The sequence below is a fragment of the Salvelinus namaycush genome, chromosome 3 (assembly GCF_016432855.1).
Source record: "Salvelinus namaycush isolate Seneca chromosome 3, SaNama_1.0, whole genome shotgun sequence".
Lineage (NCBI taxonomy): Eukaryota > Metazoa > Chordata > Actinopteri > Salmoniformes > Salmonidae > Salvelinus > Salvelinus namaycush.
The window spans coordinates 77032099-77050295 of NC_052309.1; the positions used below are offsets into that span (position 1 = coordinate 77032099).

General features: G+C 43.8%; 1 protein-coding gene across 2 annotated transcripts in view; it reads right to left on the bottom strand.

The window, feature by feature from the left end:
* Positions 1-18197, bottom strand: part of LOC120039157 (transmembrane protein 104-like) — a 78890-nt gene that overhangs the window by 16814 nt on the left and 43879 nt on the right. For both annotated transcript variants that reach the window (XM_038984687.1, XM_038984681.1), the window contains exon 9: positions 2026-2119. In XM_038984687.1, coding sequence (XP_038840615.1) covers positions 2026-2119 — 94 coding nt within the window. The remainder of the gene's footprint in view (positions 1-2025; positions 2120-18197) is intronic.

Consider the following 18197-nt stretch of genomic DNA (forward strand, 5'->3'; position numbering starts at 1 on the left):
GTTTCAGCATAATGCACAGCCCCATATCGCAAGGATCTGTACACAATTCCTGGAAGCTGAAAATGTCCCAGTTCTTCCATGGCCTGCATACTCACCAGACATGACACCCATTGAACATGTTTGGGATGCTCTGGATACGACCTGTACGACAGCATGTTCCAGCTCCCGCCAATATCCAGCAACTTCACACAGCGGAAAAACATTCCACAGGCCAACAAATGTACAGCTGTAGTCCGTGTCATGTGAAGTCCATAGATTAGGGCCTAATGAATTGATTCAATTGACTGATTTCCTTAAACTGTAACTAAGTGAAATCTTTGAAATTGTTGCATGATGCGTTTATACTTTTGTTCAGTGTATTTATGCGTTACCGAATGGAGTAAAAATGTTCCATTTGCCGGATGTATTTTTTATTGCGCATCCAATTACTCTTGAGACCTTTGTCAGTGAGCTCTCTTTCAGGGTTGGATAGGCTGGTATAGCCAGACAAACAAGCCCTAACGGTTTAGCAGCAAATCTAGTACAGACAGATGCTGTTTCTGTGTCAGAATGAGACTAGAGAAACTGTAGAGACAGGGTGGAGAGGTCAGACAGGCTATGCTGCCCCTGTCCTGATAACAGCACCACATAAATTGTCAGAAAACTCTTCAACACGAATTTCAGAGCAAAATCAGTTGAATACGTCTTTAGACAGCCACTTGCCTTTCATGAAAAATAATCTAAATAAAAGCAGTACTTAAATTGATCAATTAGGTTAGGTCTCCAGTGCTAATTCCTCTGAGATGAGCTAAACATTAGAAACGTACCTAAACTAAAACAAATACAAAATTGTTGACACTAGAGATTTAGGACTCAAGCATGCTGTCTAGCCCATTCATTTTTCTTCAGCCGTCTGTACCTCCTAAACTTCGGGCCCATAATGTTTTTCTTATAGGATTTTAAATGGTCTCCAACCCTGTGTTTGATGGCTGCATAAACCCCTCAGCTTTCAGTGCCTTATGCTTTGAAGGCAGGCCATCTATCCCCATGCTCCGTGGCACCAGTGCAGTAAGGAAACAAAGAGCTGCCACTGCGGCCATTTTGAATCATTAGCTGGTGCTGTAGAGAGGCCTGCAGAGGTGACACAGCCAATCAATCACAGGTAGAGCTAGGGGAGGGCGGGGATATAAAAGGGAGTGGGAGGGGTGTAGCCAGAATCCCAGGGTGCTTTGTAGATAGCCAGATAATGGACAGTGTGTGTTGTTTATGTGCACGCAACTGTGTGTGTGTGTGTGTCTGTGTGTGTGTGTGTGTGTGTGTGTGTGTGTGTGTGTGTGTGTGTGTGTGTGTGTGTCTGCCCTGTGTGTTGTTGTGGGTGCCAGTAGTATGCCCACACGGGGGTGGCGGCAGAGCCATGATTCAGTAGTGTTGTGATTTTAACAGCAGGTCCAGGACGGGCGGTTTATTTTTTCGTCCGTCGCCCTGTGAGTGACGGTCCAATCAGGCCTGGGACGGGCTGTCAGGCTGAGGGATGAAAGGAGATGGGAATCAGGACACGGAGCGGGACTGCCGTATGATCGACAGACCCAGGCACAGGAGCCACGGAGAGGAGAGGGGAGAGGAATGAAAGAGGGAGAGGAGGACTGCTCCCACCAAGGTTCAGAACGTCAGCCAGGTGGAATAAAGTGTTTTTTTCCTAAACATTTGCAACAGTGACAAAGCGCAATCTGGGAGAAGGTGGGGGACCGTGACCCGGGTATAATGGAGTGTGATATTTAATGGAAGGAAAGACACACCCTCCATCATGCAGACAAACTTGGAAGAGATAATGCACATTAAAGCGCTTTTTAAATAAATACCCATGACAGATTTACCGTTTCGATAAAGTTCCTGGGAATTTCACAGCTTGAATTGCTCTACCTACAAAATAAATTGAGATCCACATTTAATGTGATTATTTGAAGATGCATGCCTCGAGTCTGTCCAGAGCAACCTTTATCAGCCTATGGTGTTTGTATTCCTTAAGGTAAGATAGGTTACTCTTACCGATCCAGCGCATGAGTGAGGTGAGGATCTGGAGGTATTTAGTCTTCTGAGCATCGAAGAAGACGAAAGGGCCCAACATCACAGTGAAGATGCTCTGTAGAGGGAGAGATATTATTAAAACACATTGGAAATCACTTTATACAACATATTTCACAAACCAGTGTGTGTTTGGGTTGTGTTTATACTTCCACAGCATGGGAAATAAATGACAAATGGTACAATTGGATTTTTCCAAGATGAAAATAGAGATAAAACTCTGTCTCATGAGAACATGAGGCTATTTATTCCCTCATCACCCAACATACACCAAGATGCCAAACCACAAAATAAAACATGTCAGTTGAAATTCTATGAAGCCATCATAGTACCGATTGCCTCATAACAAAGATAGGTCTTATCGAGAGTTGCAATTATCAGTGGCATCAGGCCCCTCTCTCTCTCCCCATCTATCCCATTCTCTCTGACAATCCCATGTCTGATAGCGGAGGTTGAGTGACGTGTGATCTCAAGGCCAGTCACTTCAGTGGCATGTCATCTGAAGAGGAGCCTGCAGGGTAGAACTCACACAGTCAGACACAATAATCTCTAACAGGGCCTGGGGGTGAGAGCTCAATCAGGAGACCAAAGTGAGGACAGAAAAACAGAAAGATAGATGGAGAAATGTTCCACTCAGAAAACTCATCTGCTCCAGTCACTCTCCATCTCCAGGACCTCTGACCCCTCCTATGAACCTCCCTAACTCCACCCAGAGCTCTCCCCTTCCCTCTGTGCTGTATTTACAGGGTGGGCCCATGGGTTGTGAGGGCAGGACACAGAGGTCAGTGTTGGTGACATAAGTGTGAGACAGGACAGAGAATGTAGACAGCCTCTACCTGCACAAGGAGGCCATCCACTGGGGACAGGGAAGGGTACAGTGCTGGCTGAATGCTAATGCCAAGGACGCAACAGAGTGAGACCAGCCAACAGGGAAGGGTGGGACCAGACTCATTTAAGACTTTATTATTTCCAGAATTATGGAGGAGAATTGTGAATCCCACGTGTCAGGAGATGAAAGTGCTGAATAGTACTTAATACCAGCTACGGGTGACTGCTACAAATCAGTACAGAATTCCCAAAAATGTACTACATCTTGGAGCGACGGACATACATTTGCAATACTCATTCATGTGTAATGGAGGAGGCATTATGGAAAGTGTGGAGTGTCCTAAAGAAGGTTAAGTCGTTAACGGTTGAGTGACAGTGAGACATATTTCAGCGCTGAATGGTCAGCGGTGTCTGGGTCTGTCTCTGTACCTGTGGTATGAGACAGTCTAACGTGCCATACTTCATCCTCCAGCCAGACAACAGTCCATCACAGGCCTGATGATACCTCCCATCCATCTGCCACCAAGTGATGGACTGCTACCACTCTTGGCCTGAGAAGACATGGTATATGCCATCTCAGAGGTGGGGGATATGTGCTTGTCAAGAATAGGGCGGCAGGTGGTTAGAGCATAGTGTTAGGAGTTAGAGCGTTGGACTAGTAACCGAAAGGTTGCAAGATCGAATCCCTGAGCTGACAAGGTAAAAATATGCCGTCCTGCCCCTGAACAAGGCAGTTTACCCACTATTCCTAGGCCGTCAATGAAAATAAAAATGTGTTCTTAACTGACTTGCCTAGTTAAATAAAAAAGAAAGGGCCCTCAAGGCTTTACATTGGAGAGAGAGTCTGGACCGGACGAAAACCCATATAAACAGAGATTCTCCATGAACGTGAAGAGCATGTTAGAACGGGACCTTTTCACTGCCATAGCTGAAGGCAACATATGGTCTCTACAGAAGAGGAGATAGTTCTGTGGATGAGACTCTGGTGTTAAGGTAGTGTGCATGTGGCTGGAGGGGAGAGCTGAGTGTGGCTGCTATGAAAGAAATACGTTTTTAAAGCAAACAAAAAAGAAAACAGGAGATGATGCAAACGTCTGTCTATCTCATGAAAGAGAAAAGAAACAAAGTTATCATTTTTTTTATAAACTGATCTTGTTTATAAAAAATTAAAAAAAGAGTGGGGAGGCATAGTGTCTGTGGGGAGGCTGATGAATTTCACCCTTCTTGTGCAGTCAGCACCACACATGAATCAAGACCCCTCTAACCAATTACAACCTCCCACCACCACAGCCAGACAATAAGGCCTCAGGACACTGGACTGCACTTAACCACAGCACAACAGCCAGAGGAAGCACAAAACAATTCAAATGGATAAAGAATACGAACAGCAAAAACAGCTCTGTGCTGTATCTTGATAAGGCTTTGTCGGTGAAGGCCAGCAGTGACTTACAGAAAGTTGGAGAGAGCCTTTCATCTCTGACAGAGAGAGCAGAGAAGGAAGAAATAATTTTGCCAACAAGGTTTTGTGATGGAAATGACAAATAGGATGGGGAATGGGATGGCATCACACTGGCAAGCGATGCCAAAGCCAGGACCGGAAGGGAAGGCTGGCAGAGTTGGAGGCAAGAGAGGCATGGCTTGTGTACAGTATGGGGAGGAAAGGAACAGAGAGAGTGTGGGCGAGGGGAGAGGGCATCAGGTGCCATGTGCTGTAGGGTGACTCAGACCCAGTGTTGGCAGGGCCTTAGGAGCAGGAGGGCACAGGGGGGTGGGGGCGCAGAGAGAGAGATACGGAGGAACAGAGCAACAAGAGGCACTGCTGCAGGAGATAACACTTTCCTAGTCACTCTCTTCAGAACCTATAACTACACACTCTGCACCATTACTATAGGACGGAGAAGTAGCCTAGAGACAGGGACAAGGAGGTGAAAAGGCCAAAAGAAAGCTCATTAAAATAAACGCTGCAAATTCAGAGCCGTAGACGGACGTTTGTAGAGCAAGGAGGCCTACAAACCTGACTCAGTTACACCAGCTCTGTCAGGAGGAATGGGCCAAAATTCACCCAACTTATTGTGGGAAGCTTGTGGAAGGCTACCCGAAACGGTTGACGGAAGTTAAACAATTTAAAGGCAATGCTACCAAATACTAATTGAGTGTATGTAAACTTCTGATCCGCTGGGAATGTGATGAAATAAATAAAAGCAGAAATAAATCACTCTACTATTATTCTGAGATTTCACATTCTTAAAATAAAGTGGTGATCCTAACTGACCTAAGATAGGGAATTTTTACTAGGATTAAATGTCAGGAATTGTGAAAAATGTAAATGTATTTGGCTAAAGTGTATGTAAACTTCCGACTTCAACTGTGTGTGTGTGTGTGTGTGTGTGTGTGTGTGTGTGTGTGTGTGTGTGAGATAATTGTTGTGACAGGACAAATTATAATGGCATGGGGATAATATCAGTCTTCACTAATCAACGACTGGTTAATTCATGGCTTCTGACTGAGACTTGAGGACAACATCACTAATAAAGCGGTTGGGACTGTGATTCAATTCAAGTCCATTTTGGGCTAGCTATTATCATCCTCAGAACCAATGACAGTGAAAACATGTCCTTTCAAATCCCTAGCCCTCAGCGCCATCTGTGTTCAGTGATCTTTCATTTGAAAGGCGGTTCTGCTATTAATAAGGTTTGGTGCAGACTGAGTCAGTGCCCACGGCCCAGCCAAGCACTCAGGTGGACTTATTTAGGACTGTCAAGGAGACACAGGAAGCAAAGCACTCCCTGACAAATATGCAAGGGGGAAAAACATAGACAATATAGTTAGAGTTCAATGTCTTAGGAAGATTGACTGGCACTTGGTTTCGATGCATTTAATTCTACGTTCAAGATGCTCTACTGATTTGTTCATCTCACTCTTCCCCGCGCTGCTCTGAAATAGATTTTTGTCTATGCATGTTCTTTCCTGACCAAGAGTGCTTACGTTTCAAACTTATGCAATAAAAGTATCAATAGTGGGAACAAACCCTGTCAAGGAGAAAACATTATTTTCCTTCCCTCTCTTCGCGGTGTGCTGATGATTTTGTTCCGGCAGAGTGACACCCTCAATCATGACTAGTAGTGTTTCTTTTTTGACGACAATGACATTCTTAAGCATCAGCCATTTCTTGCCTCAATATCAGACAACGGTGAGCAACACCAAACCTGCCACAATCACACACTTGCGTGAAATGCAATAAACAATAAGTCAGAGATAAAAACTGCAAAAGTGACCAGGCTGACGACGGATACAAACATTGATTTATTCTATTACCCCGGCTGAAAGGATACACTCGCTCTCCACAGACCAGTAGAGCACTTCTGGAAGCAAGAGACAAGCAAACAGACCCCTAAGGACAATATCCTATCTGATGACAATGACAGGAGAACATGTAGTAGTTCTGTTTTTGCCATAATAATTAGTCAATATGCTGTAAAAGTAAAATTGTGTTTTAACCACAATTCTGGCACTACACACAGACCCTTAATTTAGATTGTGACCAATTTTCCTGCACGCAGCTCCCCAGGACTGCCACCCACAATTGCCAGCCTGCACAGAGACACACAAAGTTGAACTTCACTCATCTTTACTAGTTTGTTTGCCCCAAACATGTAAATTTCTGGACATTTTCAAAAGCGAGTCAGGTAAAGAGCTGTTTATGTCTGGGGGGCTGTGTTGTATTTTAAGACAGGCTTGTACAAGCTAAGAAGCCAATAGTGAGGGTAGCATACAGTTTTATATGAATATTCATTATAATAATGTATGGGGATAATAATACATTTTATTTTGTAAAGTGGTTTCTTGCATTAAGCACAATTCAACTACATTTTCAGTTACCTCCTTGTCTGAAGGACAAGTAGCTAAACAGGTTAATGTCAGGTCCTGCATGTTTTCAAAAGCCTGGAATGTAGACTTACAATGAACACAGCATTGGCTGCTACTGTAGGCTGTATCATAGAACAGCTTTCAATAGCTATTTCCATGTTAAAATGTTATGGGATGCATTTCTCCATTGTTTTTGATGGTGGCCACTCTTGTAGGGCCTGCATTATGATCAAATAGCCACAGTAGTCTACTTGGCCACTGTTAAAACTTAAAAAGCGGGTACAGCCAGTGTTCACAGTAAAAGTGCCGGAAGTTGCACATAATTTCTACAAGGTTCAAGTTTGTGCTCAGCAGACCTACAATTTAGCTCAGTGCCGAAAAAAATGATGGAACATTGATGGTGACCCAGAAAAAGAGAATGCTCAAAGGACACCATCCGTTTCTCATCATGTCCCAACGTCAGGACCAGAGGGCCTGGAGATCTCCTGCCGCCTCCTCTCTCACATTCTCCATCTCTCTTTTCCATCTCTCGCTCTCTTCCTCTTCACACAGTAGGTACCTCCAGCAGGCCATCCCACTCCAGAAAGCCATGTGGCTACAGTAATGAGCTCCCCAGCCGAGCAGGCCACCTCCTGTGCATGGTGGGGAGGTGAGCTCATTCACTGGAGTGCTGGGAATGACTCACCCACCTGTCAGTTCAATCACCATGGGACTAGAGTCACCAAAGTGCTGGAGAAGAAGACTTTCCAGGTTTGGTGCTTTTGTTGAAAGTGCCCTCTCAGTTTGGTTATAGAGCTGAGAGATGGTGTGTGATCATGAAATATACTAGTAGTGTTGTGGGAACTACACATTCATTGATATCAATCAAACTTAAAAACTTGTTTAATCTGCCGGTGTCCATAATCTCTCCAAAGATCATGGTGGAAAAAGTGGCTGACAATCAATGTCAACAAGTAATCACTATTTTATGTGAAAGATGTGTGTGAGGGAGTCATGTGTGTGCAACAGCCTTTGATTAGCTTTGCGTCATCATTCCATCTTTGAGTCAATCCGTTGGTCTGGTTAATCACTGCATATGTGAGTATTTCACGTGGGCACTTCAGCCATTACAGTTGGCCCACATAACATATCTCTGATCCATGCACCCATTTGAATAATTAACCACCATATTGGTTACCTCATTCTGGAGGGCTCAGCCAGATACTACCGCCACCCAGCTGTCTTGGTGCTCTAGGATAGGTTGGTTACAGGGATTGGATTCAAATCAGAGTACAGCATGACTTGACTGCTACAAAGCTGTTTGGCATCTTGCTTTTATATTACTTAGTGTTCTGGCCATTGTGTTATTGCTGGTGTTTGGGAGGAGGCGGAGGGGGTTAATGGATGAAAACCCGGAAGCCAGAGACCACTCATGGTGAATTCTCTGCGGTCGTGGTCATGAGAATGCCATGTGGCCATGCAGCCTGGAACACTGTAATCCACCCACCATCAAAACAGCAGAACAAGGATTACTATTCCCAATCCCCACAGTCCCAAGATCCCCAGCCATTTGTTTGAGATGTTAATCTTCATTCCGGACAGATTTCACAAACCTACATGGGTGGGCGGGAGGGAGATAGGATTCCATTATGGCTCATTTCTGACTAATGAGGATAAACGATAAAATACATTAAATAACCACTCAACTGAGGTCACCGGTTTCCTTTCAACTTCCTTCGAAAGAAAAGGGAAAACAAGAGAGGTTGGGTGGATGCGGTTCTACTGATTTATACAGGCACAGTGGAGCGAGGTACCATCTTTTACAATGTGTTTGTTGTGTTTCATTTATGGAAGACTGCTTGACAGGATATCGGCATCTCGCATTGAAAAATCAGCATGTGCACAAGCGGATAGGCTAACAAGATGGACGACTGCTCCAAACCAAACATTCACATATTTGAATAAAAACGCTAGGTCCATTGATTGCCCTTCAACCAAATTCAACCCAACTCAACGCATATTCATTGTTAATTCATTGTTAAATATTCAGACTCCCTTCATTCTCAGAACCAAACAAAGGCTTGTTCTGGCGGTGTTTCCTGTGATTCAGAGAGGGAAAGGGTTTGTCCGTTCGGAGTGACTGTACGACTGGAACCATTATTCAGAGGCCAGTGAGAGCAGGTCTGTGGTTGCGGCCCTTCAGTGACTGATGGGTGAGAGCTGGGAGACTGGGTCAACGTGTGATGAACACTGAAGCGACAGTGTCTCTCCCAGTGTCTCTCAGTGGAGGGACGTTATACAGCAACAGGAGGAGTGTGAAGGTATGGTGGCGAACACAGAAACTATGATCCACTACTGACAGCACGGGCCCACTGATCTCAGAGATCTAAGTGGGCTCTGCCAAGGCTGTTCATCGCTGGGCTGTTGCTTTCACTCATACTCATAAGTGACACTGATGATGAGCCTCAATAGGATGTATTGAGAATGTGAGAACAAAAAAAAAAATAGGGTTATTCCCAACTCCGAGCATGCGCTGACCAACTGGCAAGTGTCTTCACTGACATTTTCAACCTCTCCCTGACCGAGTCTGTACTACTAACATGTTTCAAGCAGACCACCATAGTCCCTGTGCCCAAGAACACTAAGGTAACCTACCTAAATGACTACTGACCCATAGCACTCACATCGGTAGCAATGAAATGCTTTGAAAGGCTGGTCATGGCTCACATCAACACCATTATCCAAGAAACGCTAGACCCACTCCAATTTGCATACCGCCCTAACAGATCCACAGATGATGCAATCTCTATTGCACTCCACACTGCCCTTTCACACCTGGACAAAAGGAACATCTATGTGAGAATGCTATTCATTGAGTACAGCTCAGCGTTCAACACCATAGTGCCCTCAAAGCTCATCACTAAGCTAAGGACCCTGGGACTAAACACCTCCCTCTGCAACTGGATCCTGGACTTCCAGACGGGCCACCCCCAGGTGGTAAGGGTGGGTAACAACACATCCGCCACACTGATCCTCAACACAGGGCCCCCTCAGGGGTGCGTGTTCAGTCCCCTCCAGTGCTCCCTGTTCACTAATGACTGCACGGCCAGGCACGACTTCAACAACATTAAGTTTGCTGATGACAACAGCGGTAGGCCTGATCACCGACAACGATGAGACAGCCTATAGCGAGGTCAGAGACCTGACCGTGTGGTGCAAGGACAACAACCTCTCCCTCAACGTGATCCGCAAGGCACTACAGAGGGTAGTGCGTACGGCCCAGTACATCACTGGGGCCAAGCTTCCTGCCATCCAGGACCTCTATACCAGGCGGTGTCAGAGGAAGGCCCTAAAAATTGTCAAAGACTCCAGCCACCCTAGTCATAACCTGCTCTCTCTGCTACTGCACGCGGTACCGGAGCGCCAAGTCTAGGTCCAAGAGGTCCCTAAATAGCTTCTACCCCAAGCCATACGACTCCTGAAAATCTAATCAAATGGCTACCCAGACTATTTGCATTGCCCCCCCGCCCCCCCCGCCCCCCCCCAAGGAGAGAAATGAGAGGAGAAAGCAGAAGAGAGTGAGATTAAAAGGAGGGGCAACACATATGAGAAGGAAAGCGGAGGGCCTATGGGGCAGTAGCACCATGTACTCTCAAACGTTCTGAAGCTTTGCGTCTGTCAGGATGAAAGAGAGACTACCTCCGGCATCATTAATCACCAAAATGCATTACTATCAAGCAGCCATAATTAAAAAACTAAATTAATTATCAAATAAATTGATGCTTAAATAGAAAAGATTGCCTTGCTGAATTTACTAAACAACCAACACCCAGCCCTTGCTCTAATGAAAAAAATGAAAGCAATTAAGAAACAAGGCTATATTTTGCCTCAGTCAATTTATTGAGACAAATTGAATTAACTGATTTAGGGATACAAACATTAGGCCTCTCCATTATAATCTGTGTGCAGAGGAACACTACAGACTGTCACGAAAGTGTCTCAAGCTCATCATTGATCACATATTCAACAAGGGTAGTAGGGTACTAACACGGTGTAGGAGGATTGGGATGTTTCTACTGCATGGACCAAGGGGGCTCAATTCAGTGTTAAGAGGCATAAATCATAAACACCATTCAGTATTTGCAGCGAGGGGGAATGTTTGAATTAAAATGTATCAAGTAAAAAACAATTCACACCATGAACATTATTTTTTCTTCTAATTAGAAAATGACAGCTCATACCTCATACCGTTTTTTTATGTTGGAGATATTCAGTGACAACAGAGTTTGATTAGCGGAACCTCCAGAGGCATGCAGAGGCCAAATCGAGCTCTGTACCCCTTCACCATGCGCCTCCCAAATTGTTTAACAATGCAGAGGGCTCTGTACAGCTCCGCATTGACATGATTGGTTGATGGTAGGTGGGGGCGGTACATCCTGTATAAAAACAAACTCACTTCCTTGACAACAGCTGCACTGCTCAGCGAAGGGCAAGAAATATGAATTCCCTGACTTCTGCTGAGGCCATTCTTGCCCTGAATTCAGCTGAGACCATATCACCGTAAATCCTTCATGGCCAATGCTGACGACTGATTGATCATGTGCCCAGATGCACAATGCACTTCCCTCTCCAGAATGCGCTCTCTCTCCTGCCAATTTGTGCACATTAATTGATTCAGAATTTTGTGTGAATTGTTTACGTTTGATTCTTAGTGTATATCAATTCACCATTACATACGGTGCATACAGAAAGTATTCAGACCCCTAGACTTTTTCCACTTTGTTACGTTACAGCCTTATTCTAAAGTGGATAAAATCGTTTTTTACCCCCTCATCAATCTACACACAATACCCCATAATGACAAAGCAAAAATAGTTTTTTAGCATGCTTGGCAAATTAATTAAAAATAAAAACCTGAAATATCACATTTACATAAGTGTTCAGACCCTTTACTCAGTACTTTGTTGAAGCACCTTTGGCAGCAATTACAGCCTCGAGTCTTCTTGAGTATGACGCTACAAGCTTCGGACACCTGTATTTGGGAAGTTTCTCCCATTCCTCTCTGCAGTTCCTCTCAAGCTCTGTCAAGTTGGATGGGGAGCGTCGCTGCACAGCTATTTTCAGGTCTCTCCAGAGATGTTAGATCGTGTTCAAGTCTGGGCTCTGGCTGGGCCACTCCAGGACAATCAGAGACCTGTCCCGAAGCCACTCTTGCATTGTCTTGGCTGTGTGCTTAGGGTCATTGTCCTGTTGGAAGGTGAACCTTCGCCCCAGTGAGGTCCTGAGTGCTCTTGAGAAGGTTTTCATTAAAGGATCTCTCTGTACTTTGCTCCGTTCATCTTTCCCTCAATCCTGACTAGTCCCCCAGTCCCTGCCGATTAAAAACATCCCCACAGCATGATGCTGCCATCACCATGCTTCACCGTAGGGATGGTGCCAGGTTTCCTCCAGACGTGAAGCTTGGCATTCAGGCCAAAGAGTTAAATCTTGGTTTCATCAGACCAGAGAATCTTGCTTCTCATGGTCAGAGTCCTTAATGTGCCTTTTGGCAAACTCCAAGCGGGCTGTGCCTTTTACTGAAGAGTGGCTTCCGTCAGGCCACTATCATAAAGGCCTGATTGGTGAAGTGCTGCAGAGATGGATTACCTTCTGGAAGGTTCTCCCATCTCCACAGAGGAACTCTGGAGCTCTGTCAGAGTTACCATCGGGTTCTTGGTCACCTCCCTGACCAAAGCCCTTCTCCCCCGATTGCTCGGTTTGGCCGGTCGGACAGATCTAGGAAGAGTCTTGGTGGTTCCAAACGTCTTCCATTTAAGAATGATGGAGGCCACTGTGTTCTTGGGGACCTTCAATGGTGCAGAAATGTTTTGGTACCCTTCCCCAGATCTGTACCTCGACACAATCCTGTCTCGGAGCTCTACGGCCAATTCCTTCAACCTCATAGCTTAGTTTTTGCTTTGCCATGCACTGTCAACTGTGGGACCTTGTATAGACAGGTGTGTGCCTTTCCAAATCATGTCCAAACAATTCAATTTACCACAGAATAAGGCTGTAACGTAATAAAATGTGGAAAAAGGGAAGGGGTCTGAATAGTTTCTGAATGAACTGTATATCACCAGTAGTACATTTAAGGTAAATTCCTATCATTTTTAATCTACAATGTTTGTTACTTTGGTTACGGTCATTTAATTTAATGCATTCAATATTATTCCAGTCTTCCTGTTCTCATTGTCGAAGTGGACACATTGTTTGCAGAGTGCACAACCTATGCTACTCTTGGTTTGTATAATTCCATTTACGAGTTCTGTCAATTTAGGTCATTGTATTTTGTTTGGAGCGCTCCTATCAATGTTGAGTAAGGATGCACACGTAGGCTTATAGGCTACCTGGCCTGGACGCAAATGTAGGCATATAAATATGCCCATTTGGGGATCTGCTAGTATTTCTGATTGGCTTAACACACCACCACTAATGAATGACCTGTGGAGCTTCTCAAAGTGATGTTTTCTTCACCTCAAACAGCAAGCAAACAAAGTCTGTTTTTACAGCCATTGATAATTACAATAGTTCCTGAATGCATTTGAAAAATCTTTCCAGCTCTCTCCCTTTCGATAACCACTCGGCGTGAAAGGGAAAAATGTCATGCCCTGATCCAGTGGAAAAGTCATAAAACAGGCTTCTTATCAGTGCTGGACATAGGTTCCGGTACGGTTTATATTTAGGTGCAGGAGCTCCACAATAATTTTGAGCTAATATTCTATAAGAGGAACAGCTCTCAGCTCCAGTGAGCTCCAGCCCAAGTGAAGCACTGCTTCTTTGCCTACAGCTGCGTCTGTACAGAGCTCACTGGTGCAGGAAACTGCAGGCCCAGAATATTTTATACAATGTTGCAAGTTCACTAGCGCAAGCTTTGGGCCAGACCCAAGTTAATAGTTGATACCATGTTTAAAATGTGTTGCAGACAGGCCATGTCTAGCAAATGTGATTTAAAGGATATATCTATATATATATTTTTTTAATCTGGATATTTTCTACCTACAGGCTGCAATGTTTTTATTTGTGGCTTTATATAGGCAATTTTTGCATAGAAATGGCAATACAAGTTACTTTTTTAGGTTTGTATCATTTTCATTTAGATATAATTTGATAAACCACATGACAATGATTGAGATATGTTGAAGATCTTCAGCGTGTGGTCCCTAAAACAGCGTGCTGAACGATCTGAAGACGAACGCTAGATCCACATTCGGTGCGATGTGTGTGAGCCCCAACTCCTGCAGTCTTCAGAAAAATACATTCCTAGAACTGCATCAAAAAACTTGTTTTGATCCCCCCCCAAAAAGCAATTCTGCTGTACAAACACAAAATACATAAATGACTTGAAGGGATGTTAGACCTGGGCTCATTCATTATTTTCCCCTCAGTGAGTGTAGGAGAAACACACAGAGACAGAGGCTTTATTGGGTATAAAGGAGAGCTTATCTTGTGGTAGCAGCAGCCTTGCCATCCCCCTGTGTGACGAACAGCCATAGACTCATCAATGTCAGATCTCCTCTGCATCAACTGTGGATGCATCACCGGCCCTGCAGGCCCCGAGGTCACTATCAGGCAAGCGTAAACTGAACACTTCCAAAATAAACAGGGATATAAAACCACCAGAGATGAATACATAACACTGTCTCTCTCCGTGGACATGGCTTGTGTGTGAAAGTCCACCTATAGAGGAGGCTTCAGGAAGTCAGGCTGAGACTATGGACGGGTTGGAAACCTGTCAGAATGGGTCAGTGTCTCTGACAGGATCTTTATACAGAGGTGTGTGGACCCAAGCAGCCTGACATACAGGGTTCCCACTGGACCTCCACGTGTTACAGCTGTCCCACAAACACTCAATGACGCACCCAGTACACACAGATTCTACCGAGAAGTGAGCTTGCTTCAATAACTGTCTAAAATATGACCGTACAATGCTAAATTAGAAAATTGCAACTTTGACAAGGCTACAAGGAACATTTTGTCTTGATTCCATTAGCTTCACACTCACCAAGGTCAAGCTGATGTCCAGATGTATGAGCCTAATGGTTAGCTCATGGCTAGCATCACTGTGAGATGTGTGAACAGAATAAAAACTACCTCAACACATCTTTCTCCTACACAGCCCGCTCTCGGAGGAAGTGAGATATACTCAACACAGACACTTTTACTGTTAATTAAGTAGATGCCCCAGGAGACAACCATCTAGTCTCTACGCAATTAAAGATGACTGTAATGAGAGGAAGGATGGCAGCAGCCAGAGGATGGGATGGGACATGGAGGGGGAGGTAAGTGTAGATGGGATATTTTGCCACCTGCCTGTGACTATTTAACACATCAGAATTGCTCAACACTACAGTAATGCAGTTGTGCCCAATTCCTCTTCACTCTGTCTCAGTAGGAGATGACAGAACACTAATGAAGGAAGTTGAAGCAGACGTCAGTAAAATCAAAGAAGTTTGACCCGTGGTATTTCAAATGTACACACCGCTGTAGGGCTAGCCCACATGAAGACTAAAGCACGCATCTTTATTTATTTCACTGCAGTACTAATAAATCACACTGGCTGGGCTTGTCATGGCCAACTAGTATTTTTCAGGCCAAGACTTTCACAATCCGCCAGCATTCCTAGGTCAGCATACGGTCTCAGAAAAGTCTGACAGAGAATCCATGTGTAGGCCTAAACTTTATAAAAGAAAATCGCTCAACTATTAAGAACCATTTACAGCATGATTAAGCAAGTGATTGCAGTGTTCCACTTGTGTGAGTCTATTTGAGACTAAATGGTCAAATGTATGCCCTCACACACTGCCACTTTGTTTGAATAACAATGTCACATAAGGGTTTCCATTAGGAAATGGTTGTGCCGGACATTTGACCGGCAACATTTTAAATTTACCGGACCCATATGCATTGGGTGCGTAACCCGATTAGGGCATCCACACATTGTGCTCAGAGTGACAGAAATCGCATTCAGAAGAACATGCATGTCGAGGATACAACTATATGTGGTCCTTCTTACAGACTTCTGATGTGCACTTTGAACATGTTAGAATAACTATAAGAAGGGCTTACCAAGAAAAACTTCCAAAAGGACTACCTTGAGGTAAAATTAAGTTATGGCACTCAATAACAAAAAAGGCAGAGATTGATTTCTTATTGCTCACTTTAATCCAGCCTGTCCAGTTTATGATGGCTTACCGAAAATACATAAAAGTATGGATGAACCTCCTTTACATCCCATAGTGTCAGGTAACAGTAGCCCTGTTGAACACCTATCTCAACATTTGTGCCAGCATTGCCAGCCTTTTTAGGAGATACCATGATGTGCTTAAGATCATCAATAACTATAAATGCGACAGCATCTTGGTTACACTTGACGTTCAGTCTCTCTACACTAATAGCCCGCATGACGCAAGCCTACGAGCGCTATCTCAACACTAGACCTGAGGGTTTCTTACCTCCGTCTAACTTTATTCTGTCTCTCACTGAAATAGCCCTCACATCAAATTACTTCCAATATGCGGGCAGTTTATAGCAACAGATTCAGAGTACAGCAATGGGAGCTGACTTTGCTCCTAACTATGCAAATGTATTCATGAGACACTGGGAGGAGACCTTCATTTATGATGTCCAGAAAAACCCATATTTCCAGAATATCACCCTTTGGAAAAGATACATAGACGACATCCTACTGGTATGGAACGGTACTGAAGGTCTACTCTCAGAGTTCATTTCATATAATTTATCTGAACCCAATCTCAAATTCACAACAGAGAGAAGAGAAGAAAACAGACTTGGAGTCTACTATCTTCTGCAAGCCGCAGAGTAGGAATACACTTACACACAGACAGTAACCACCCCGTACACCATAAGCGGAGCATACCGGTAGCTCAATTCCTAAGACTCCGAAGTAACTGTAGCACAGACATAGATTTTGGTGCCCAGAGTAAACTGCCTGCTACTCAGTCCCAGTTGCCATATTATTAGTAGATTTGGATAGAAAACACTCTGAAGTTTCTAAAACTGTTTGAATAATGTCTGTGAGTATAACAGAACTCATATGGCAGGCAAAAACCTGAGAAAAAATCCAACCCGGAAGTAGGAAATCTGAGGTTGGTCGTTTTTCAACTCATTCCCTATTGAAGATACAGTGGGGTATTGGTCATGCTGCACTTCCTAAGGCTTCCACTAGATGTCAACAGTCTTTAGAACCTTGTTTGATGCTTCTACTGTGAAGTGGGGCCGAATGAGAGGGGATTGAGTAAGGTCTGCCATGAGCTGAACATGCACTGACCATGAGCGTTCACGTGAGAGCAAGCTCTGTTCCATCACATTTCTGAAGACAAAGGAATTCTCCGGTTGGAACATTATTGAAGATTTATGTTAAAAACATCCTAAAGATTGATTCTATACTTCATTTGACATGTTTCTATGGACTGTAATATGACTTTTCATCTGAACTTTTGTCTGGACCTGCCCGCGCGTCGTGAGTTTAGATTGTGTACTGAACGCACGAACAAAACTGAGTTATTTGGACATAAATTATGGACATTATCAAACAAAACAAACATTTATTGTGAAACTGAGATTCCTGTGAGTGCATTCTGATGAAGCTCAAAGGTAAGTGAATGTTTATAATGTTATTTCTGACTTCTGTTGACTGCACAATATTGATATATTTTTGTCTTGTTTGGGCTCTGAGCGCCGTACTCAGATTATTGCATGGTTTGCTTTTTTGAAATCTAACACAGCGGTTGCATTAAGGAGAAGTGTATCTAAAGTTCCATGCATAACACTTGTATTTTCATCAACATTTATAATGAGTATTTCTGTAAATTGATGTGGCTCTCTGCAAAATCACCGGATGTTTTTGGAACTACTGAACATAACGCGCCAAGGTATACTGAGATTTTTTTATATAAATATGAACTTTATCGAACAAAACATACATGTATTGTGTAACATGAAGTCCTATGAGTGTCATATGATGAAGATCATCAAAGGTTAGTGATTAATTCTCTCTCTATTTCTGAGACTCCTCTCTTTGGCTGGAAAAATGGCTGTTTTTCTGTAACTTGGCTCTGACCTAACATAATCGTTTGTGGTGCTTTCGCCGAAAAGCCTATTTGAAATCGGACACTGTGGTGAGATTAATAAGAAGTGTATCTTTAAAATGGTGTGAAATACTTGTATGCTTGAGGAATTTTAATTATGAGATTTCTGTTGTTTGAATTTGGCGCCCTGCACTTTCACTGGCTGTTGTCATATCGATCCCGTTAGCGGGATCGCAGCCATAAGAAGTTTTAAATTCTTATGGATAGGGGGCAGCATTTTCACGTTTGGATGAAAAGCGTGCCCAGAGTAAACGGCCTGCTACTCAGTCCCAGTTACTAATATATGCATATTATTAGTATATTTGGATAGAAAAC